The 25,025-nt window shown below is 36.7% G+C and overlaps 1 protein-coding gene across 1 annotated transcript; it reads right to left on the bottom strand.

Moving 5' to 3' along the window:
• Positions 1-2,205: 2,205 nt before the first annotated feature.
• LOC121297516 (protocadherin alpha-C2-like) lies at positions 2,206-23,933 on the bottom strand. The gene is made up of 6 exons (XM_041223865.1): positions 20,742-23,933; positions 11,163-11,221; positions 9,495-9,583; positions 3,268-3,371; positions 3,145-3,231; positions 2,206-2,217 (listed from the first exon to the last, which is right to left on the bottom strand). The coding sequence occupies exons 1-6, from the start codon at positions 23,217-23,219 to the stop codon at positions 2,206-2,208; spliced, it is 2,829 nt and encodes a 942-aa protein (XP_041079799.1). The 5' UTR covers positions 23,220-23,933.
• Positions 23,934-25,025: the final 1,092 nt, after the last annotated feature.

Here is a 25,025-nt window from a genome sequence, read left to right on the forward strand (position 1 = left end):
TTGAGCAAGACTTGTAAATCTTCAATGCAAGATTGCACTTTTATGTGATTTTATATTATGTTATATATTTGTGAACGAAATCCAGCAGTCTGATAGGGCATGGCAGGCAGGCTGCATTCTTGCATTAAAAACATTTTAAAAAATGATCGTTACCAACCTGCAAACCTCCAATTTGTATTGCTTAGTCGAGCACTAAACAATGAAATTGATCAGATTAAGCAACACTGCTTATTTATTTTCAATCATTCACCTTAACACATACTGTCAGGGTTGATCGATGAATCCAGCTGAAATGCTCAGCTAAATGGGCAAATCAAGGGCAAGGCAGCATACAACTGTGTGTTGATATTTAAGAAAGAAAATTTATTTGTGATTTATAAACAAAACACATTACCAGTTTCAATACAAAAAAAATCACTAAATCACTGTTACACTGATAAGTGTACAAAAAAAGATTATATAATAGCGTTGCACTGTCACAGTCAACAGTTTAGTGCCATCTATGGTTAAATACACCAATAAAGGATGGGCGCATGGGCATTCACATACACTAGCATAGAATACATATATTTCAGGGGTTTATCTTTTCATAGGAACATACATTATTCAATGTCACACAACAGTGTTAGTAAGGTCAGCGTTTACAAGCCTAGCATAAAAAAAGACTGCATTTTAGAGCATACACTATAGATTTACATAGAGCTATAAGGTTAATAGAGTCTGAGAAACACTAACGTTTGTGAATCTTATTAGGGGTATAATTTTGTTAAAGTAGTCCAGCAGAAAAAAAAAAAAAAATGCTTGTATCTCAACTGTGATAATTGAAGGTAAAAGAAACAATATTGAAGTGTACCTATTCTTGTTAATACATGCAACAGCCACTTAGTTATCTGACAGTACTGAGCGGTGATTGGCAAGTGGCTGTGGACTCTGAAAAGCAATCTGCTAGCAGCAATAATACTCTCCCACCAGGTACGGTCATACTGTAGCAGTGGGTTGAAATGGAAAATGATACAAAATAAAAATGTTCTGGGTCCCCTTATTTTCCAGCCATTTCATAAATATAATTTCAAATTTAATAACAACATCTATTACATAACCAAACTCTAGACTAAACTTTTTTCCTGTTTGTTTTTTTGTTTTTTTCTACCTTACGGTTAACAGCCAAAATCTCACCTTAGGAAGATGAAAAAAGCTCATGTTTGTATTTATTTTTTTTTGAGCTGAATATATATTCTCAGCAGATCTATTAACCTATAACTTAGTTACGGGTCTTTTGAGTTAAATCTTTATTACGATAATCATGTACTTAGAATGTAAGGTTTGGAGTTTGGAAAGTGGAAAATAATCTCAATCCTTAAAATGTCAAAGACAGAAATAGGTCCTAACGGTACGGTCATGTTAAAGCTTGGATAAAATTAAGCATTGCAATAATCTGTTTTTGCCAAAATCATATTCCCAAAAACAAATATTGGGATCTTCGAAAAAAATGCTGGGCAATTAAGAAAACCTCATTTAAGCCTACATATTGTACACAGCCAGAAGGCAAAGAGCTGGTAACTCAGGAGATGGATTTATAAAGCCCTATAGGTTGTAGAAACATTCTGAGCAAAGCAAGGGCATCAAGCTTGTCTAGAAAACAGTAAGCAACATTCTTGTATATAACGTGACCCATAGAAAATTATGCATTGAATCATTTTCAACCATGAAAAGCAAATTCATATTTTCTTTCATTTGGGTTCAACTACAAATCTCTTTATATATGTATTTCCATACTTCCCCAAACATTGGTGAAGGGAATGTAGAAACATTAAAGTGGTTACATTAGACACACAAACATTCAAACTGGGTTAGAAATACAATTTATCAGGATTATAGTGTGCTGGAAAAAATAGGTAAAAGCTGTGTTTCCAGGCTTTGCTGTATTCAGTACTGTAGTTTTATACTGCATTTCGCCACATAAAAAAAGTATTCCAAGCATTTGGCCTCTGCAAATATTACAGAAACAGGACATACTTTATGTAAATCATGCACATACATTTACGTCCATCCTGACTACTGCTGTTTTTACTGTCTTAGGCCATCATCAAGCTGAAATAACTGCATAATCTCAGGTTGCAAAATGTATAAGCATTGCACATTTCTTATTGAAATGCAAGCGCACATGAAGTTAAAGCCTGCTCTTTAACTTTTTTTTTTGCCAATCTAATCAGATGCCTTAATGAAACATTGGAACCAATAAGACAGAGATGCCAACCTATTTCTAAGGAGTGCCTCCCTTAAACTCCATGTTCACTGGTAAAACGGGTTGGGTAATGCTGTGTTAACTTCACTCCTCAAGGTTACTATGAACAAATGTAAAAATAAATCTGCAGCCAGTATTTAACTGGGAGTGCAACTGTACTGAAACCAGTATTTCACAGCGATGTTCTTTTCTGAATGTCACTGGCCATGAAAACTGCAATAGTGTGCCAATGTATAATTCTATGCATCATTGTGATATTCTAACATTTGATTTTGGAACTACAGTTCTGTTAATCTAGCCTAAAGACATATCAGCTGACCAAAAAGTAAAATCCACTCCTGTACAGGTCAGTAGAAACCAGTGTTAGGCATTATAAGACTTCAGAAGAAGCACATATTTACAAAGCTTCAGAACATATATATATATATTTTTTTTTTCTCAGAAAATGTTACTGAAACTGAACGCAGTTATACACAAATGTGTTTTGGGAAAGTATCAGGTTAATAAAAGTATATGGCTTTTCCCCAGATGTTAGTAGATTACATAGGTTGACAGTTGCCAAGGGTTATAACATTGGGTTCTGGGGGTTGTGAAAGGTGGGTGGGGTTATGGTTGAATATAATTTCAGTGAAAAGCAGGGAGCTCTCCTTAGATATATATTATATATATATATATATATATATATATATATATATATATCTAGTTATATTATTATATATATATATATATATATATATAAAAATAATAGTATAACCAACTCTTTTAAAGACACCTCTTTTAATGGTCGCTATTGTCATTGTTTCCACTCCCTTTCTCTTTCTTATCAGCTTTCCCCTTCTTCTTCTTCTTTTTAGGGGTCTCCTCCTTCTTTCCAAAGGTGATGAAGAGTCAAGAATTGCCGTCCACAGCCCAGCCTGGTCCTGTCGGATAGAGATAATGGCAGGGGAGCCTGGGATGATGAAGTTTTCTGGGACCTCTCCTGGTTCAGAAGACCTGCTGAGGACCAAAGTCGCGTGCTGCTGCTGCTGCTGCTGCTGCTGCTGGTTTCCGGGTCCATACTTAAAGGTCCAGCTGTTGCTGTTTATTCCGGCTCCAACTGGAGGGGACACCTCTCCAGCATCAGGCTCTAGAAGAATTAACAACAAAACAATGACAAATCATCAAACACAATTTTTTAAAAAAAGACATGAGGTTCTTACCACAACTTCCTAATCACTTTTGATAAAAACCATTTTAACTGTAAAGGGTATCTCAATTATATCCTCAGTGACGATGAAGGTAGTTATCATTGACCAGCAAGAGAGTTGGGAATTGTAACACACATTTGCAGGTAGTGTAAAAAACAAGGTTTTGACTGTTTTTTACTTTTATGTTTCTTTACCCAGACTAGTCAGCTCCTTTACCAGTAGTACTGTGTCATGAACCAGTGCTACAAGTTCTGCTGCCTACTCTAACCAGTGCTGGAGTGTCCAACTGTGATAATATCTAAAAAGGAAGTCTGTGTCTTCAATGGCAATATTCAGTAATAAATAAAGATAACTAGAATGCAATCCTCAGATGACCCTTAACCCAAATCTGTAACCAACTGACTACAATATTATTATATACCTTTTTGACCTATACATAGTCTAACAACACAGCAAAAGCAGCTCTCAGAGTGCAATGTTAACATACTTTAACAGCTCTGACCTACATTTCACTAGACCATGCAAATACAGTAGCCCCAGAAGGAGAAACTGTTATTACAATTATCAGCGTTATTATTGCTATTAATCTATATGACTTTTTGTATCTGTTTGTGGCAGGAAATGGCGTTGTGGTGACCCAGACCAGAAGGAGGAACAACAAAAACAAAGGTATGGTGCAGTGGTGTGTGCGCCGTTTTGTTTAAAACAAAAAAATAAACAAAATATTTAAACAAAAATAAACACTTGCTCGCAGAGCAGAAATAAAACAATTAAACAAAATAAATCTCGAACACAAATAATGAATTAAGGTCCGGATGGGCAGTAGCCTTATATTCTTTTAAATTTAGTTTCTCCCCTCTCACTCCTCGCTCGCTCTCGTTCCTCCACTGAACATTCACCCAGAGTGCAGACAGCTGCAGGTATTTATACAGGTGACCATCTCCCGATTAGCAACAAATTAGTCACTTAACTAATTCGGGAGATGGCCACCTTCTGCACAAGTTTTATAGTGTGGATGGGGCTTCCCATCCACACTGCAAAACAATAACAAAACTAAAGTACAGCTACGCTGTCATACAAAATAATAAACAAACAAAACACATGGCGGTTCGCCGTCATCTATAAACACAAACATAAAACAATAAACAAATACAAAATAACAACACAGGGGCGGAGGGGGAGACCCCGTTCTAAAAATAAACAAACAATACGAATAAACAGCAGGGCTTTCCTACCGCCCTGCTACAGTGTTATACAATTGTAAATCATAGAACAGCTATTTTTGAAAAGTATGTACTACACAGCTATCCTAACTGTAAATTCTTTACAATACCAGGGTTCAACATATTTTCAGAAGCGCGCACCAGTTACATGTCTCCCAGTATACTCTTGCAGTGTCAAGGCAATTGAATTGCAAAGACTGCATAAAGTCTATGATGAAATATGTCTTGAAGTCTATGAGGAAATATAATTGTTTCACTGTGAACTATGTAATTCAGATACACACCAGGGATGTAACTAAGACTCCCATTGCATACCAGTTTGACACATTCCTGATTTCCGTTACAACTAACTACAAACAAATGCCTTTCCAATCGGAGAACTAATTATTTTTGTCTTTAAACATTAATCAATAAATGTTTTCATGACAGTTCAAAATTATATAATTTGGGGTTGTGTAAACTCCCAATATTGATTTCCACTATACTCTTACATCTAATGATATTTTGAGATAACTACTTATTCTGAAGTTCAAAATAATAACCCTATGGAAGACCGAAATCACATTTAAAAATATATACATATACTTACATTTTTCAGCCTGAAAGGCTAAAGGATATGGGAGCAACCACCAGAGGGTGCAGTGTAGGGGTTAAGGGGCTGTATCAAAAATGTAATTTAATAAAAAAGTTATTGTTGATATGTTAGTTAACAGAAAGTTCAAATTGAGATATTTAGCTACATGAGATTGTCCACAGGGAGCAATAACTCCAACGTGGTACATACCACCCTAACAACAGATGCTATCGCTTTAATTGATTATACTGAACATTTGGAATCAAGGTTTTCATAGTTGAAATAAATCCACCATATCATTTAGTGTCTTTTTTATTTTCACTCAAATCATGTTTGGTTAGCTGTTAGATAGCAGTTCAATTTCCCATTTCTCCCTGTTCCACTGTGCAAGAAGAATCTTACATTTAGTGGCATGATTCTAAACCCCTGCTTCTGCTTTCCATGTAAGGAGTGTCCTCTCTCTAGATAATGGAATAGTTCTAAGCAGTGTTTTTCAGTGAAGGGGGATGTGAATACGAGCCCTGTGGTGGGTCTCTTTCTATAAAGACACAGTAATTACATCAAATGCTCTCTGGGGCTTTCCTAGAAGGTCAGACCCACCCCTTTCCTTTTAGCTACCACAGAACTCACATTATCTCAGAAACAAAGGAATCCTTGGACTTCATTTCCTGCCATTTCAGCTTGACGGAAACATGTGTTGAACTTAGCAAATATTCCCTGCAAATGTGCATCATTAACTGATTAATCAATTACTGTATACATTGTATACATCATTAACTGATTAATCAATTCAATGATTAGATTTAATGTTATAATCTATTGATTATTCCTCCAATTTCATTAAACATCATTTCTTGCAAACCACACAAACACATTCATTTTGTGTTCAGCTGCATGATATATGATATAAAGCAGTAGTCAATGATATCTAAATGATAAAGTATTTGATGTCTGAGAGAAGTGTGATTTTAATTTCCTAACATCATTCAGTGATGTGGCTGCATCATTCATGCATTCATTTATTTTTTTTTGTTACTATCTAGTTCAGGCACACCTTGATTTTCAATACAATGGTTTGTTGATGACTAGGAACCAAGCTTAAAGAAAAATAACACTGATGATAGTAATCCTAATAAATATCCAGCACCAATAAGAAATACCAACTTCACAGCACGTGAGTGAGGGGCTCTGTATCTCCCATTAGTGTTCTACTTTTCAAATATGATGCCTGGTTCACAAATGATAGCTGTCTTAATGTGCATTTGTTAAAGCTTACTTTGAATGTAATAATAGGGTAGGTTTCACATGGGAATTTATATGATCCACAGTCCAAAAACAAAAGAAATATAATCTGCTTTCCATGAATCTAAAGAAATTACACACAGAACCCATTTTTAATAATTTTAATTTGTGCCACATACCCATCTGAGGGGGGCATTGTTCCCTGCTACTGTTGATTTAGAAGATGTGAAGTAGGAGCCCAAGACATTGTAAAATAAGAGCAGGATTGTTGCACTGTGATTCTATTTTTATTGTATATTTGAATTACTGTATGTATACTGCTGTTGCAAACAGAAAGTTCTGGTGAAAAGAGATGATGCTTAAAAGGGCTTGCACTGAATATACATGTTGCCCGTTTCTTTGTGCTTCTTCAAAAGAGCTTGGACATCTGGAAACCCCTGTCTGCCTTGAAATTTCTGCCTGGGAGAGACCTTGCTGATGCAGTGTAACTACCTTGTGTCTTGTTGCTGTGCTCAGTCTTGCCATGGTGTATGAGTTTTGACAGTAAACTGTCTTCAGCAACCTCACCTTGTTAACTGAGTTTGGCTGTTCCTTTGTGCAAGTGTACCTAGAAGAATTGATGCTGTTTTGAAGGCAAAGGTTGGTCACACCAAATATGGATTTTATTTAGATTTTTCTTCTGTTCACTCACTTTGCATTTAGTCAATTGATAAATTTAATCTATTCACGTCTATTTTTGAAAGCATTCTTACTTTACAGCATTTTTTCACACCTGCCTAAAACTTTTGCACAGTACTGTGTGTATATATATATATATATATATATATATATATATATATATATATATATATATATATATATATATATAGTATATATATATATATATATATATATAAAAACATATAAATACATATTAACAAGCTATCAGAATACTTGTAGGCTATTCACACTGAATTTAATTAGGCAAATAATTAATTGGATACATAATTTACAATTTGACAGCAATAGACACATAACCTAAAACTGGCAGCATCGGTGCTAAAGCAGCAGAGTGAAGAGAAATATAAATACTATGCTACATGCACTGGTGTTTTTGTGCCTACGTCAGCACAAGATCTGGTGCACCATGCTGTCACGAATATCTACTGGTGGCTGTGTGACAGCTTAATTTTCATTCAGTTCAGAGAGCAAAGCTGCATTGCAGCTATGGTTAGAACTGCAGCCCCATGCATTCATGGACAAGTATTGTTATTTAAAAGGTTTGGCTTGCTATCTTTGAAATGCCAGCAATATCCAGCACTGGTCTATCCTGGTTTGAGTCTGTAGTGTGTACTAGCCATGCAGCTTCACATGTCAAATGACTTAGACTAAAGTGTAATTCAACTAATTGTTGTTAACAGTACTGCTGTAAACATGTACACATAAACAAATGTGTTATTCCATTACAACAACCAGCTATTATAGAAGCCTAACCCTAGTTAGGGTTAAAATAATTCCACTAGGTGATTTACCCTACAAGAGTCCCTGCAACTGCTAAATAAGCTGTTTTTACAAGGCTGTGCCAGAATATTATTTATTTATTTAGCAGGCGCCTTTATCCAAGGTGACTTACAGAGACTAGGGTGTGTGAACTATGCATCAGCTGCAGAGTCACTTATAACAACGTCTCACCCGAAAGACGAAGCACAAGGAGGTAAGTGACTTGCTCAGGGTCACACAACGAGTCAGTGGCTGAGCTGGAATTTGAACCGGGGACCTCCTGGTTACAAGACCTTTTCTTTAACCACTGGACCACACCGCATATGCAGACTACATTAGATTAGCAAATCTAAATGTACTGTATATATGGCTAAAGTATGTATGTATGTTTAATGTCTTAATCAGGTTTAAACAAGGAAACAAAAAAAAAGGAAACAAAAATATTGATGCCTTACACTGTAGGTATTTAGCAGGAAATGTGCTCCAAGATATCTGATCATGGCTTTGTGTTCAGTGACATTTTAATAAAAGATTGCACTTTGGTTGATAGCTGTGCAATAAAGTAACACCACTCATACTTAAAATGTATGGTACTTAAATATTACATTCATATTTAGAAGATACATTTTCTAATTAATGTATGTAATTTGGATTCCCCAATGTCCCAAGACTGAATCTTCTTATGTTTATACTATCAGTATGTGAAGCTACTCACATCTTGCAGTTTAATCAGACGTTAACATTAGCTGTCTTGTTTGACAGGACTGTTTTAAGGATTTAAACATATTCTGTTTGGTTAAGCAGTGCTTCGCAAAACTGAAAATAAATGTATAACCCGCTCTAAAACAACTGAAAAATGTTTCATGATCTCCGTGAGAGAATGTCTTAGTTTCTGTATATCTACATCACTGCAAAATGGATTCTCGTTGGCATATATTTAAATAGCTGGCAGGCTTCCATTTAAAATCTTATGCAATCTAATATGTGCTAAGTAATAATTGTACTCTTTCACTTGCATACAAGGTGTAACCTTCAAGCCAGAATATAAATGACTGTCACCTCTTGCCTTTTACAATAACTAAATCAGTCACTAAAATTATTACATCTCATAATGACCTAAGCACAGGCAATAAACTGACACAGCTTCTCTCAAATGATTATCCCATCTTTAAAACGCCATCAGCGATATTTCAAAAATCATTTGTAAAAACATGTACTTCAGCATCATGAGATTATCTGCTTTAGTTATTCGATTCTGAATAAAACCACAGGCTACACTTCTCAATCCAATTGGTTCAACAATGACACTGTATAAAAGGTACTTCTTGAAACATTTGTTAACTGGGCAGACGTGTTTTAAAGTCTTTTTAAGAGCATTTACCATGATGTTTGTGTCATAAATTCAATTTGACAATTACGGTGAAGGTGTCTTTTTACATCATTTCTCATGCAGTTTTAAACAATGCTTTGTCTTTTAAAGCACAATAGAACATATGAAAAAAATAAGAAAAATTCAATCTATTTTAAAACACAGATAGACTCACCAGGTGTTGCACTGGAGACTGTAGGCCAGTTCTGTACATGTACCACAGGTGCACCTTGCAAAACTGCTGATTCTTCCATAAGCACAGAGCTGAAATAGGAAAACAAAACTATAACACAACTGGTCTTCAGCCCACTATTGTTAAAGCTTACCATGATTTCACTATACTTTTATTGTACTACAAGGATATGTAATTGTAGGGGTGTGAGGATATAAGTGCACTGCAGCAAGGGTGAACAAGAAATTATTACAGACCAATAACAATTAGCTCAGTATTAGAGAAAACCTTAAGATGGATACAGTCCACATTCAACAGAAACCACACTCTTACTAGCTGTCTTGATTAAGATTAATACAAGTTAGGATAAATACAAGTTTATAAATTACAGAGCACTTGAATAAAAGAGGAATTTAGAATTTTGAGTGATGTTTTGCGTATAAGCCTTTAATTAAGTGTTGATATTTGAGTTTTCAGATTTCGTGGTGCAAAGATATTAAAATGTTTTTTTCCTGTCAGTTAAATTCCCATTTAGCTTCTAAAAGACCCACCACTCTACAGGGAGTTCCTGCATGGTTTTTCCTGTGCCCTGATTATATTATAATTGGTTATATAACATTAGTATTAGTTTAGTTTATAGCACAATACCAAAATACATTTAAAAGTAGCTGAGTTGCGTCACATTATGAGTGCAGCTAATCTAAAAATTGGTATTATGCTATCACTGTAGTTACAAGTGAGAAATTGTGGGATAATCCCTCCTTGTTGCCATGGTAACAAACAGGCTCATTATTACATCTGACTTTAGTCAACATATGAAGCCTTTTTTCGTTCAAGTTATGAGGCCACCGAGAAGCAGCATGAGTAATTTAAACTCCAGAAGATATAAAGGACACTGGTGCAAAAGGAAGTTATGTGTCAATTTGGGAGAGATTAGAAAATATCACAGAGAAGTAATTACAGAAAGTACAACGTTCTTTCTGAAATAAGGAAGTCATGTCTGGTGATTGCAGAGCAGTGAGAAACTACACCTCAAAAGTGTTTAAGCTCCTTAGAATTTCCCTTTGTTACAGAGTGGTGTGTAGGAGAACATTGTGAGAGAACACAGGACTTAAGGCTGCGTAATCTGTAAATTTGGGTCATTTACAGCACATACTGCAAAAAACAAATCCATCTGACTTAGTCAACCATGTACATTATCCAAGATCTTTTTCATTTACATTTTCAATCCCTAAAGTCTGTCATTTTTGTCCTCCAAGCTAAGGTCATCAAAGTGCCAACCAGTGACAATGCTGGTTGCAGATTTAATGAGTTTAGACCTTGGTCTATTAGAAGTTGTTTCTGAATATCCCTTGACCTAATTTATATTTACTGATTAATGTGTTTATATCTGTATAATATACATCTTACTTTAGTTCAACTAAATATTTTAGCTCCCTGTAGCTCTGGTTTTTGCAAGCAGCTGACCCAGATTTTAATATCAACACGTTACTGGTAAGAATGATACTGATACACAATGTGCCCTTGAAACAAGCATAACAATACCATAAAGCCCAGGCCTCTCACACAAATCTTCTTGTTCTTAGAGTTATATACTGTGCATGTGCAAGGTGAACAGCAGTACCGCACTACTGTATCTTCTGCTAAAAGCAAAAAATAGAAACTGCTTACCTTTGCATTCCTGCTCTCAAAGATGCAGAATAGCGCCAGTCTGTATTTGGTTGCCTAGGCTGCAAAAGAAACAGAAAACAATTAGCTGTCATGATATAATCTGCCATTATCTCACATATTAACTGACATATTATACAAGTATAATTTAGCATAAAACAAATCATAACACCAGCTACTTCATTATTTGTGATAGCTGATACAATAGTGAAGTAGGCTTTCTGGATCAACTAGATCCTAGATAAACAATGTATACCTGCATGGCCTACCTGGACTAGTGAAAGGCACTGCAAATTGAAAATGTACATTGGACCTGATCAGTAATGATTACTGATATGTGATACCTTGGTGCAATTGTGTGTATACATACATTGTATTTATCATTTAGCTAAAACTAAAGATTTGAAAGCGTTAAATTGAGTTTTACTTGTCAATTGCAATCACTTTATTGGATTCCAATGCAATGCCACTTACCTTTTTTGTGACAACACAAATATAGCCTATCAAATATTACTCTTTATAACAAACAGATTTGTCTCTGAACTGACTGTTGTAGTGTGAATACATGAATATTCTGAACTGAAGCTCCCTTCCAAGCTAACACAACTGAATAGATGATATTGATTTTACATGGTAGACTACAAGGCTAAAGGCATATTGAACTCCTTTATAAACGAACACTAACTTTGCTACTGAATGGTTCTGGATGTGAACAGATGTTTTACATGGCCTTATCTTCAAAACTTTCCTTTTACTTGCTTCAGGGCAATGAACTGACAAGACCTCTAAATGACAGTAAATTACTCCCAAACATCACTTGGCATGACTTCCTCACAAGGGATTTCTTGACACAGAAAATAAACAGTGTATATATAAGGTATTTTTGTTTACTGCTTTTATTACATATTCTGATGTGGAAATAAAATTAGTTTTACCAATAGCCAGTGAGGAAATATTATATAACAAAAAAAAAATAGTCTGTGTCCAATACCACCATTTATAATCTCTTACAAACCTATAAAGATATTGTATAAATATTTTGTAATAATAATCAGCTTTGTCTGAAAACCTGGCATATAGTTTCCTTGTTGCCTCCCTATCAATAGAAACTATTACTGTAGTTGACATAGTTTTAGGAACTTTGTAACCATTCATTCAACAAACTTAACTGAGATACCAAGCCCCATCTTTTCTGGCTATACCAGAAAAGATGGGGCTTGATATCTCAGTTAAGTTTGTTGAATAACATTACTATAACATTTAAATCTGTCAGGCAGCAAGATAAGAAATAAAGCCAAAGTGGTTTATCTCAAGCAATTCCTAAAGTCAGAGACTAACTGTAATATTACACATGGAAAAGATATAAAGCAGTTAGTGATGAAGGAATGGATGGCTAATAAATTCAGATCCATTCCAATACTACAATATATTATTAAAACAAGTTATGCATTGTACAGTTACTGTGGGGTGGGAGATTACTAAATGAAAACAACCAATATTATATATATATATATATATATATATATATATATATATATATATATATATATATATATATATACTGCTGCATGATGTTGATACTGACGGTAACGATGATTATAATACCAAACACGTAAATTTTTAATTTGTTTTTGGTCGAACAAAAAAAAAACTAAAACAAAGTGAACCTCTGCTCTTTAAATAGAATATTTGCACATATATAAATGGACTTTTCATATTTCATAAAGGAGACTGCAACACCTCAGGGATATTGTCATCAAAATGAATAATGTTTCCAATGTACTGCCAAATCCAAAGCACTGTGACTCTTAAATACTGTGAACAGCCTCACCTCCTTTGAAACACTGTTTCGATTTGAAGCAGAACCTGGGCTCTGCCCACTTTGCCCTGTCAGGTATCTGTCAGATGCTGCAGCACTGGGTCCAGCTCTAGCTGGGTATCCAGTATCGTAAAACATAAAAGTGTCACTTCCAGAGCCAGCAGTAAGACATGCCTTGTAGCAGTAAGTCTGAGACAGGGACCCGTTTCCCTTCACTTCTATAAAATGGGGCTGCACCTTCAAGCCCCGCTGAACTACAAGATTATTGTTGGCCTGTTTGTACATTTCAGCACTGTGTCTCTCCCTCGTGCAACCAGGACTTAAACAGCAGGTTCCACTGTACCTGTGGCATCGGATGACAGCCAAAACAATTATGGTCAAAAGAAAAACAAAGCAGACTGCGCTCAGAGCAATGATTAAATAGAGTGTTACATCTGAGTAGATTTTAGAGCTTTTTACATGCCTTCTGGGGTCAGGAATAATTCTTGTAACTCTGTCTACAACAACTACCTGTATGGTAGCTGTGGCTGACAGAGATGGCTGTCCGCTGTCCTTCACTAGGACTGTTAAATTAAATAACGTGGAATTCTCTTCTCCAATTTTGCGAGTGATCCTGATTTCCCCGGTATGCTGGTTAACTTTAAAAAGGGTTGGATCTGTTGCCTGCAGTAAATGGTAAAACAACCATGCATTTTGGCCAGAATCTGCATCAAGAGAAATCACTTTAGTAACCAGGTGGCCTGCATTTGCTGTTCTAGGAACCATCTCTGTTGCATTTCCTGAAGAGGGGTACAAGACCAGAGGTGCATTGTCATTTTGATCCACAACATACACATAAACTGTAGTAATACTGCTAAGTGGTGGAATACCAGCATCTTGTGCTTTAACTTCAAACTGAAACTCCCTCAGCTTTTCATAGTCAAACGAACGCAGAGCATAGATGATACCAGTGTCTGAGCTGATTGAAACATATGAGCTGACAGGTACGTCCTGAATATTAGCACTGAGGATAGAGTACGATACAATAGCATTTTCATTGATGTCTGGATCAATTGCTTTCACAGTACATAAAGGAGACCCTGGGGCATTGTTCTCATCTATATACACTGAAAAGGATGTCTGTTCAAAAAGTGGAGGATTGTCATTGACATCTGAAACTTCCACCAGAACAGTTTTCTGCGATGACAAAGTCGGGGTCCCAGAATCAATAGCTGTGAATGTTATATTGTAGGCAGTTGCCTTCTCTCTGTCTAAAAACCCAGCTGTAACTAAAGTGTAGTAATTCCTGTAAGATTTTATTTTAAATGGAATATCTGCAGGTATTTGAAGGGTGACCTGTTTATTTGCACCAGAATCTTTGTCACTCACACTGACCAGAGCCACCACAGTGTCTGGCCTTACATCCTCAGGAACTGGGGTGGAAAGAGAGGATAACACTATCACAGGGATATTGTCATTAACATCAATAATTTCCACTACTACTTTGCAATGCACTGCTACTGCAGATGCCCCCTTATCCATGGCTTGCACATAAATCTCATAAGAGTTAGTTTCCTCATAATCCACAGTGCCATTAACTCTTATTTCTCCTGTGCTTTGGTCTATGCTGAAAATCTGCCTGACTCTTCCTGGGGTGTAGCTACTGAAAGAATAAAGCAGCTCTCCATTGGTGCCTTCGTCTAAATCGGTCGCATTCAGCTTGATTACCAGCATACCCCTGGGTGCATTTTCTAACAGTTTAACTTTGTAAACAGATTTATCAAATACCGGGACGTTGTCATTTGAGTCTAACACACGAACTGCAATGTTGGTAGTGCCAGTCCTCGCAGGCGTGCCCCCATCAACGGCTGTTAAAATTAACTGGTGAAGAGACTTCTGCTCACGGTCGACTGCTTTCTTAAGTACAAGCTCGATAAGTTTGCTGTTCACCGCAGGGGCGTTTGAGTCCAGGGTGAAATGCTCATTCTGGCTGAGCCTGTACATACGGATTGAATTTGAACCCATGTCTGGATCATGTGCTCCCTCGACTGGGAAACGTGCACCGGGCAAAGCTGATTCAGTGATCTCCAAACGGTATTCGTTTCTGGGGAACAGTGGCGCATTGTCATTCACGTCTAATATTTCCACTTCAACATTGTAAACTTCCAACGGGTTTTCCACGACCACCTCGAAATGTAATAAGCACAGGCTGCGGAGTTCACAGAGAGTTTCTCTGTCTATCCTGTCATTAACAAACAAGTTCCAGTTGCTGAGATTAATGTCCAGATACTGCTTGCTGTTGCTAGAGGTTATCTTAACGCTTCGGGTGAGCAGTCTCCCGAGATCTAGCCCCAGGTCTTTCACAATATCCCCAACATAGGCCCCCTTTTCCAATTCTTCGGGAATAGAATACCTAATCTGCCCCGTCGCTACGCCCCATAAAAACAACAATATAAAAGAAGCTGGCACATGCTTCGGTATGCTGCTACATATCCCTGCAAGAGACATTGCTTCGTAAATCAAGTGCAGACGGATTATAAAAAATAATAAATAAAAATAAAAAAAAGCTTTCCGTCTTTTTATATCTATCCTCGTTCCGGAACATGAAACGTGCTGCAGTACGTTACCACACTACATCCTTGTTGACAAAAATATCCTCCCCGAAATGCCATTATGATGGTATTTAGTGAATCGTCCATGATGTGTTTTCTCTCTCATTCGGGTGTGTTTAAATCCACTGATGCTGCCTATCGTTCTCTAACTCTGAGTTTCAACTAGCCTTCCTGCTACCGAGTCTGTGTGTGTGTGCGGGGGATGGGCGGTGCAGATTGCTGGCTGCTTTTCAGCACCTAAAAGAAAAAAAACAGCGACTGCACAAGACACTGAAGAGAATGAAGATGCAATTCATATTTGCAATAAACGACAGCTGCAAATTACTATTTGTAATCTGAGTTTTAGTTTTACATTTCAAAATCGCATGTTAACAACATTTAATTCAAATATAACAAGTGTTACAATCACGCTTGAATCAATTAAGTTCAAATATCCCACAAGTTTACGAATCACGCTAAATTCTTTGTTGTGTGTGGCCGGGGGGGGGGGGGGGGGGGGGGGGGGGGGTATGTATGTATGTATGTATGTATGTATGTATATGTGTCACAATACTGACATTAAAATGCACAAGTCTACTTTTTTTTTTTTTTTTTTTTTTTCTTTTTCATTAGGATGAGTAATACCTGAATGAATGAAGTATTCCTGGATGCTGACAGCAAGGAAAGTTGTGATAAAGTGCATGGTTCGTTAATGGGTGTGTGCTAACTGTTATAAATCAATAAATGCATTGTAGAAAGCCACTGCATTCTATGTCAAATACTACCTAATACTGGTTTTAAAGGTACGGTATTAAGTATCCATTAAGATCATGGCTCCTTTTGCTGTCTTAAAAGCAGACTAAAAAAAAAAAAAAAAAAAAAAACCCTAGAAAATTAAATATGTACGTATGTAGCCATTCATTCTGTCAAAATGGGAATTGTAGCGTACAGTTCTCAGTGCATCAAGAAACTATTATTATTATTATTATTATTATTATTATTATTATTATTATTATTATTATTATTATTATTATTATTATTATTATTATTATGTATGGGAATCTGAGGTACACTGAAACACATTTGCGCTTTTGAGGTATTCCTATATACTAAACAAACGCTATTGTGTAATGCTGAGCCCCTAAGATGGATGTCTAGCAGGGGCTGAGCTCTGCAGTGCCACAGAGGAATTAACTATAGCTTTGTTGTCTGTTTTCTAGGTGCAACACCTTGAAAAAGATAAAATGGCTTAATGTGCCTCAATATACTCAAAGTTAACTGAAAACAACATCTCTGTGCATGAACTATATATTCACAGTGGTCCAAAGTAATTATTTAATAACTGTAAGTAAGCATAACGTGTTTGTTGAAATGTTCTCTTTTGCAATGTAATTCAAAGTAAAAAACATTGATCTGGTAAACTATATAAGCTTCTTAACACCAGTTAATTCTGTGTCATAAAAGAACCCTCAAAAACCTTAAGTTTTGACTAAGATAACCACAGACTAAAGAAAACATTACAGGGGATTATAAATCTTGTAAAACAGAAATCAAAATACACAGTCATCTGACACATGTAAGAGAGGAATTGTGTTATTTCTTTACATGAAGTTGGGGATTGGCATAACCTAACATTGCTCTGAACAAAACAACCAATGTAATCATTTAACAATCATAAATAAGCTACTGGCAGCAGTTCATCTTAACTATATTCAAATGAGCATGCATGTAGTCCAAGTAATCAAGGATATATTGCCCCCTGTCTGAATTTCTGCATTTTTGCACATTGAATTTGGTCAGATCTTTTTTGGGTTATAGTCATATATAGAGAAAGTCTGAGAGAGGAAAAAAAAATGACTCGTTGAAATGATTCATTTGTTTGGTGTGCAAGGTAATCAAACATGCAATCTTCAGGTGTGAAAAAGTTATTGCCCCCCCTAGTTAACTCAACCCAATTAAAGGGATAATTAGGGTCAGCTGTTTGAATACTTTGGTTAACAATCAGGCCTGATTTGATTTGATTCTGCCCAATATAAATCTGACTAACTTTGGCCCTTACCATCAGAGTGAAGTTGTCAGCACATCATACCACCATCAAAAGAAATTCCTGAAGACCTCTGGAAAAAAAAGTTGTTGATGCCTTCCAGTCTGGAAAGGATTACAAAGCCATTTATAAGGCTCTGGGGCTCCACTAAACCACAGTCAGAGCCATATTGTCCAAATGGAGAATATGGGACAGTAGTAAATCTTCCCAGGAGTGGCCATCCTGCCAAAATGCTCTCCAAGAGTAAGGTGTAAAATCGTCCAAGAAGTCACAAAGAACCCTAGAACAACATCCAGGCATCTGCAGGCCTCTTGCCTTGGCTAAGGTCAGTGTTCATGACTCCACCATCAGAACACACTGAGCAAAAATGGGATTCATGGCAGAGTAGCAAGGCAGAAACCACTGTTCACTAAGAAGAACATGAATGCTCATTTCAAGTTTGCCAAAAAGCATCTGGATGATCCTCAAGTGTTCTGGAACAATGTTCTATGGACAGATTAGTCAAAAGTGGAACTTTTTGGCCAACATGGGCCCCGTTATGTCTGTCGAAAACCAAACAATGCATTCCACAGTAAGAACCTCAGACCAACGGTCAAGCATGGTGGTGGTAGTGTCATGATTTGGGGATGCTCTGCTGCATCAGGACCTGGACAACTTGCCATCATTGAAGGAACCATGAATTCGGCTCCATATCAGAGAATTCTACAGCAGAATGTCAGGCCATCCGTCCGTGAGCTGAAGCTGAAGCGCAGCTGGGTCATGCCACAAGACAATGGTCCGAAACACACAAGCAAGTCTACATCAGAATGGTTGAAGAACAATAAATTTAAAGTTTTGGAATGGCCTAGTCAAAGTCCAGACCTAAACTCCATTGAGATGTTGTGGCAGGACCTGAAATAAACAGTTTATGCTCAAAAACCCACAAATGTCACCGAGCTGAAGCAGTTCTGCATGAAGGAGTGGGCCAAAATTCCTCCACGGCACTGTGAGAGACTGACCAATAACTACAGGAAGCGTTTGGTTGCAGTTATTGCTGCTAAAGGTGGCGTAACCAGTTATTGAGTCTAAGGGGGGCGATTACTTTTTCACATGGGGGCATTGGGTGTAGCATAAATGTATTTAATAAATAAGGGCGGGGGGGGCTGCAGCTTCTTCTCTGGACTCCCAAGAGTCCCGTCTTGAACTCTATCAAACATGACTGGGAACACCTCGATAAACAATTGTGTAAAACTCAAACACTATGTGAATGAACTGCGGTCAAAACTCATCGAACTTTGGCAAAATCTGTACCGGAGTGTAACACAGAATCCCACTGATTCCATGCCTGCAGCATGGTGCAAAAGGTGACGCTCCCAGATACTAATGTGTTTGTTTCTGCTCAGTTTGGTTTATGTTGTGTTGCAGTTTGGTATAATTAATGTCATCTCTGTTTCAAGACCGCTCCTCTTAATACAGCAGGGCAACCAGTAGGTCATATATATATATATACTATTGATTATATTAATTATATTATCTATCTATCGTAGTATATACTAACTATATATATATATATATATATATATAATATATATACATATATATATACACACACACACACACACACACACACTTTGGAGGTTCTTATTTCCCTATATTTTCACCTGCAGTATAAAAACTTGAAAAGCAGTCTGATTAAGTAGTCTAATATCCAGTGTGGTTAACTCTGCAGTGAATGATGACATTCCTTTATAAATACCACTCAAGATAAAAAAAAAAAAAACTACATAAATACGTCCATGGATTAGTATAGCCACCCAGTGGTAAAATAAGTCGGTCTGATGATGTCTTCCATGCACAAGCTGTTCCTCACACAAGGTCACTACACTCGAGCTGAGATGTGTTGCTCTGCTAACTGATACATTTAAGAGCGTCCATGCTCAAACGTGATTTAAATGGAAAGGGTTTCACTATGCTCTGTTCAATTCAATACATTGACCAGAACCTACTTCTACAATTAGACATGTGAAACAGTATAGTCGACAGAAATGTTATTCTGTTATTGCTTAGATTTATTTTACATTTCTAATATATTTTCTTAACTTTAAACATTTATGAAGGTACAGTATTTCACTCTGGAACAACCACCTCCTCCACATATGTGTGACCCCTGTGGAAATATCAGAGAAAAGATTTGGATATTTTCCCTGTGGTTAAATTACTATAACCTTTACTGACATACAAAGACAGACCTTCACCTATCAGAAAAGGAGAAGATACACGTTTGGGGAAGGTTGAGGGCTGTGTTTGGATTCAGAATGTTGGCCCCCGGGTTACTTTATTTGGTAACCCCATTTCTGGATCACTACAGTATCCATGTATCTCAAATCAAAGAAACCCACAAAAACAAAATAAAAAAATAAAAACAAATTTAAAAAAAAAAAAATGTAAAAATGGCAAAAACCAAACAAATAAATAAATAATAATGTTAAAAAAAGGGAAAGGGGTCCGAGCGCATTGTGCGACCCCCAAGATCAGTAACTTAAAGAAAACAATTAGGCCACCATTCCCCAATTTGTCATGCATTAAATATTGAAATATTGAATTTCCCCAGGCAACGGTGGATACTTCAGTTAGTATTTAATAAATGCACTGCTTAGTTTCAACTTTCTGACTAGTAACTACAAAGTAAGCATGAGCAATTGCATTTAAATCACTTTTTGTATACACGCTGGCTTCATTAAATTAAGATTTTATAGGATGCACACACAAATCTATCCTGTAAGTTCATTCAGATCAGACGTGCACACCATATCAAAGGGAAATGAAACACCTATCAACAACTTAAGTATGTAAAGACTTGCTAAAGATTAGATTAAAAGGATCCATTATTAAAGAAGGTACTGAGTGATGCAGGTACAGTAGTTATGAGGTTGCTGTTGTTTTGTAGTTACAGCATCAACAACACTAATTGCTGGTGCATGCATTTAAATTCCTTTTAATATTGATAATACAGTGTAAATAAAAATTTTAGTTTGCAGATATATATAGATATATATATATATATATATATATATATATATATATATATATATATATATATGCTCAATGCACAATTTTACTTTCAGACACAGACAGATTCACATCTTTGGCATGCATAACATTCCACATACCTCAGCAGTGGCATTCATTGTATTGCCATTGGTATTCTGTACTTGTACCAGCCAGTCTGGCTCTTTTGCAGTAGCAGTTCTTGTAATACTCCCATGTCCTGGAGGGCTGCACCCTCTCAAAACCAGCAAGGTGCCATTTCTGGAATGAGCAACCATAGGAGTCCTACATTGGTAAATCTGGGAACGTGTGCCTGTGCCAGTAAAGTCTATAAAGTCTGGAGGTAAGGCACAATTTGAAGGAAGCTGGTAGTTCAACTTGTAATCCCCAAAGTCATTGTCACAACAAGTTCCAAAACAACAACTGTAACTGTAGTGATTTCTATATCTGTAACATCTGTAAGCAATGAGGAGAACGAGGAGTCCAAAAAACACAAAGCAAAGGGAACCTAAAGTAATGATTAAATACAAGTTTAAATCGGTAAGTGTCTCCTGATTCTCCAGCTTGTCACTGAAGTCAGGCAGCACTTGCGGAAGAGAGTCTGTTAGCAGCAAACCGATAGTAACTGTAGCACTGAGTGATGGCTTCCCATCGTCTCTCACTTGGACGACCAGTTTCTGTTTGGCAGAGTCTGTGTTTTTAATAGGCCTTGCTGTCCTGATTTCACCTGTGTGTGGTGACAAACTGATAAGACTGGGATCTGTAGCCTGAATTAACTGGTAGGATAACCAAGCATTTTGTCCAGTGTCTGCATCAGCAGTAATAACCTTTGTCACTAAGTATCCAGCAGCTGCAGAGCGAGGGATCATTTCTACAGCTAAAGAGCCTCCCTTTGTCTGAGGATGCAAAAACACAGGGGAGTTATCATTCTGATCCACAATGACAATGTTCACAGTGACATTTGCAGTCAGTGATGGAAAACCTCTGTCTTCGGCTTGTACATAAACCTTAAAGTCTTTCAGCTCTTCAAAATCAAATGCAGTTTGGGAAAAAATAACTCCACTGTCCCTGTCAATGGATACATACATGGAAACAGGCTGGTCCTTAACCTGAGACTCCAGAACAGAATAGGAGACTTCCCCATTTAAACCTACATCATTATCAGATGCCGCCACCTGGTAGATTGGATCTCCTGGGTTATTATTTTCAGACACAAAGACTGTATACACTTCCTGTGTGAACTGTGGGGGATTGTCATTTACATCGGATATCTGAACACTAATAGTCTTCTCACTGGAAAGGGCAGGGGATCCTAAATCAGTGGCAGTAATGGTAATATTATATTCAGATACAGTTTCCCTGTTTAGAACGCCATCAGTTACTATGGTGTAGTAGTTTCCTAAAGATCTGATTCTGAAGGGTATATTTCTGGTGATCTCACACTGAACCTGCCCATTCACTCCGGAGTCACGGTCTGTTACAGTTACCAAGGCAACCACTGTTCCTGGCACTACATCCTCCTGTATTGGACTATTTAAGGAACTTATTATTACCTCAGGCACATTGTTGTTAACATCTATTACATCAACAAGCACCTTACAGTGGCTTGTTAATGGAATGACACCTCCATCTTTTGCTTGAACAACAATTTCATAAATAGTGTTTTCCTTGAATTCTAACTGTTTCTTTACACTTATCTCTCCGGTTCTAGAATCAATATTAAACATGCTTAATACTTTGCTGGGAGTGCGGCTACTAAACGAATATAAAATCTCACCGTTTGGGCCTTCATCGAGATCAGTAGCATTGAGCTTAATTACTAATGTGCCAACTGGTGTGTCTTCGAGAAAACGTACTTTGTAGACAGACTGTTCAAAGTTTGGAGCATTGTCGTTTGCATCCAAAACTGTGATAATAATAGCGGCAGTGTCAGATTTCTCTGGCACGCCCCCATCAAAAGCAGTGACTAGTAGATTTATTAAAGACAGCTTTTCTCTATCCAGCTGCTTTTCTAGTACTAATTCTGCCACCTTACTCCCGTCACTGTGAGTCTGTGTAGCAAGACTAAAATAATCATTGGCACTTAAAGAGTACGACTTTAAAGAATTGATTCCTACATCTATATCCTGAGCACTCTCTAATTGATAACGGGACCCTAACAATGCTGTCTCGATTACATTAAAACGAATCTCTTTAACAGAAAAAAGAGGTGAATTGTCATTTATATCTTGAATTTCTACCTTTATATTGTGCAACTCGAGCGGATTTTCCATAATTGCCTCCAGATTCAAATAACAGGTGGGTTGTTCGCCGCACAGTTCTTCCCTGTCTATCCGTTTGTTAACGAGTAAATCCCCATTTTGTACATTTGCAAAAAAATACTGTTCACTGTCGGTTGACGCTATTCTTAATTTGCGAGAGGACATTTTTCCAGCGCCCAGCCCTAAATCCTTAGCGATGTTTCCAACAAAGGCCCCATACTGCAGCTCCTCGGGAATAGCATAAAACATTTCCCCGGAAACCAGATTCCAAAAGCAAGCAGAAAATACAGAGCAGAGCAGTTGTTTTATAAATCCCCGAGTCCTCTGCACACAGATCATGATGACACAACGCAGATAGTTTCTGATATGAAAGGGGATACTTTATTCTTTCTTTTTTTTTTTTTTTCCTTTACAAACATATACTTGATTCTACAGTACTCCTGGCGTGTCGTTTTTGTAGTGCGAAATCCAATATCCCGTTTACTAAAAGCTTCAGTGCTAGAAAGCAAAAAAATGACGACTAGTTCTATATAAGGGAAAGTGGGTGGAGTGACAGAGCTCCGATTTCACAGTGAGAAGCTTATTGGTCGACAACGACACTTGACGTCTCAACCAATAATGCACCAGAGGCTCTGGCTGAAAGTTTTGCCGAGCTGAATTAATCGCTTTTGCTTCATAAAATCAAAAGAAACCTGCTGAATAATGTTACGTTAACATATTGAATTACGTACTGCTTTGTAGTGTTCCATATACTTAACGAAAAACAAAAATGTGACGTTTCGAAATCAAGCATGAACTACTGCAATACCATTATGGCTTCCGGTAGACTTCTCTTTTAACTATGTGTCAATCCTAAAATTATACTTGATGCAAAACGTTTGGCCATAGCTGTAGATCCTATAAAATCCCACCCGATATTCTTATTGTAGTACTCATAAACCAAGTTTCTAAACACGCATGCATGTTATCCAAAAATATAGCATGATACAAAATAAATGTTAAAGCTAAGGAGCAGACTGCTTAAAAATTAAACACAATCAATCATGTGCAAGATTGAAGTAGTTTTTTTTTTTTTTTTCCAAAATTAATAAGAAAGCCCAACTCCAATGCATGTAGAGATCCTATAAATGACTGACTGACTGACTGACTGACTGACAGATAGATAGATAGATAGATAGATAGATAGATAGATAGATAGATAGATAGATTTAAAAAAATAATAATAATTAAGCCTTTTATTTATTTTTCACAGATAATGGATTAGTACCATATAAATAGCCCAATATTTTAAAATATGTTAAACCATGTGTATTGAGAGCAAGAATACTTTGTTTTTCAGCTTTTGCACCAAGTATATTATAAATATAATCATTCCAGAATGAAAGTTATTGATAAATAAAAAAAAAAAACTCTAACATAGTGATTATTTCTTTATCTCACTTTCAATATAGTTATGTTTCTGTGTTTTTTTTTTTCGATAGCTAAATCGATCGATATATATAGATTGATAGATTAGCTATAAATGCATTGTAATGCTAGCAATATTGTTTAAAGCCTGTCATTTTTATTAGGATTCTGGACATACCAGCTGGGCATGTAATGGCACTGGACATACTTCCAGTTCCTTCTGAGTTACATCTAGGAACAGTGGCTTGCAAAAGTATTCAGACCCCTGACCAATTCTCTCATATTACCGAATTACAAATGGTACATTGAAATTTCATTCTGTTTGATATTTTATTTTTAAACACTGAAACTCAGAATCAATTATTGTAAGGTGACATTGGTTTTATGTTGGGAAATATTTTTAAGAAAAATTAAAAAAATGAAATATCTTGCTTGCATAAGTATTGAACCGTTGTGCTGTGGAGGCTCCCAGTTTGCACCGATGAAAGAAATTGCCGAAACGAGGACACAATTATCTTACCATTGGCCTCCACCTGTGAACCATTAAAGTTGCTGTCACATTTTCTGGATAAAAAAAAAACCCACTGTTGAAGAATCATTGGTAAGGCTGTGAATCTGAAGGAAAATGAAGACCAAAGACCATTCTACAGAAGTTAGAAATAAAGTAATACAAATGCATAGATTATGGAAAGGGTACAAATTAATATCCAAGTGTTTGGATATCCCAGTGAGCACAGT

Source organism: Polyodon spathula, chromosome 22 (genome assembly GCF_017654505.1).
Source record: "Polyodon spathula isolate WHYD16114869_AA chromosome 22, ASM1765450v1, whole genome shotgun sequence".
NCBI lineage: Eukaryota > Metazoa > Chordata > Actinopteri > Acipenseriformes > Polyodontidae > Polyodon > Polyodon spathula.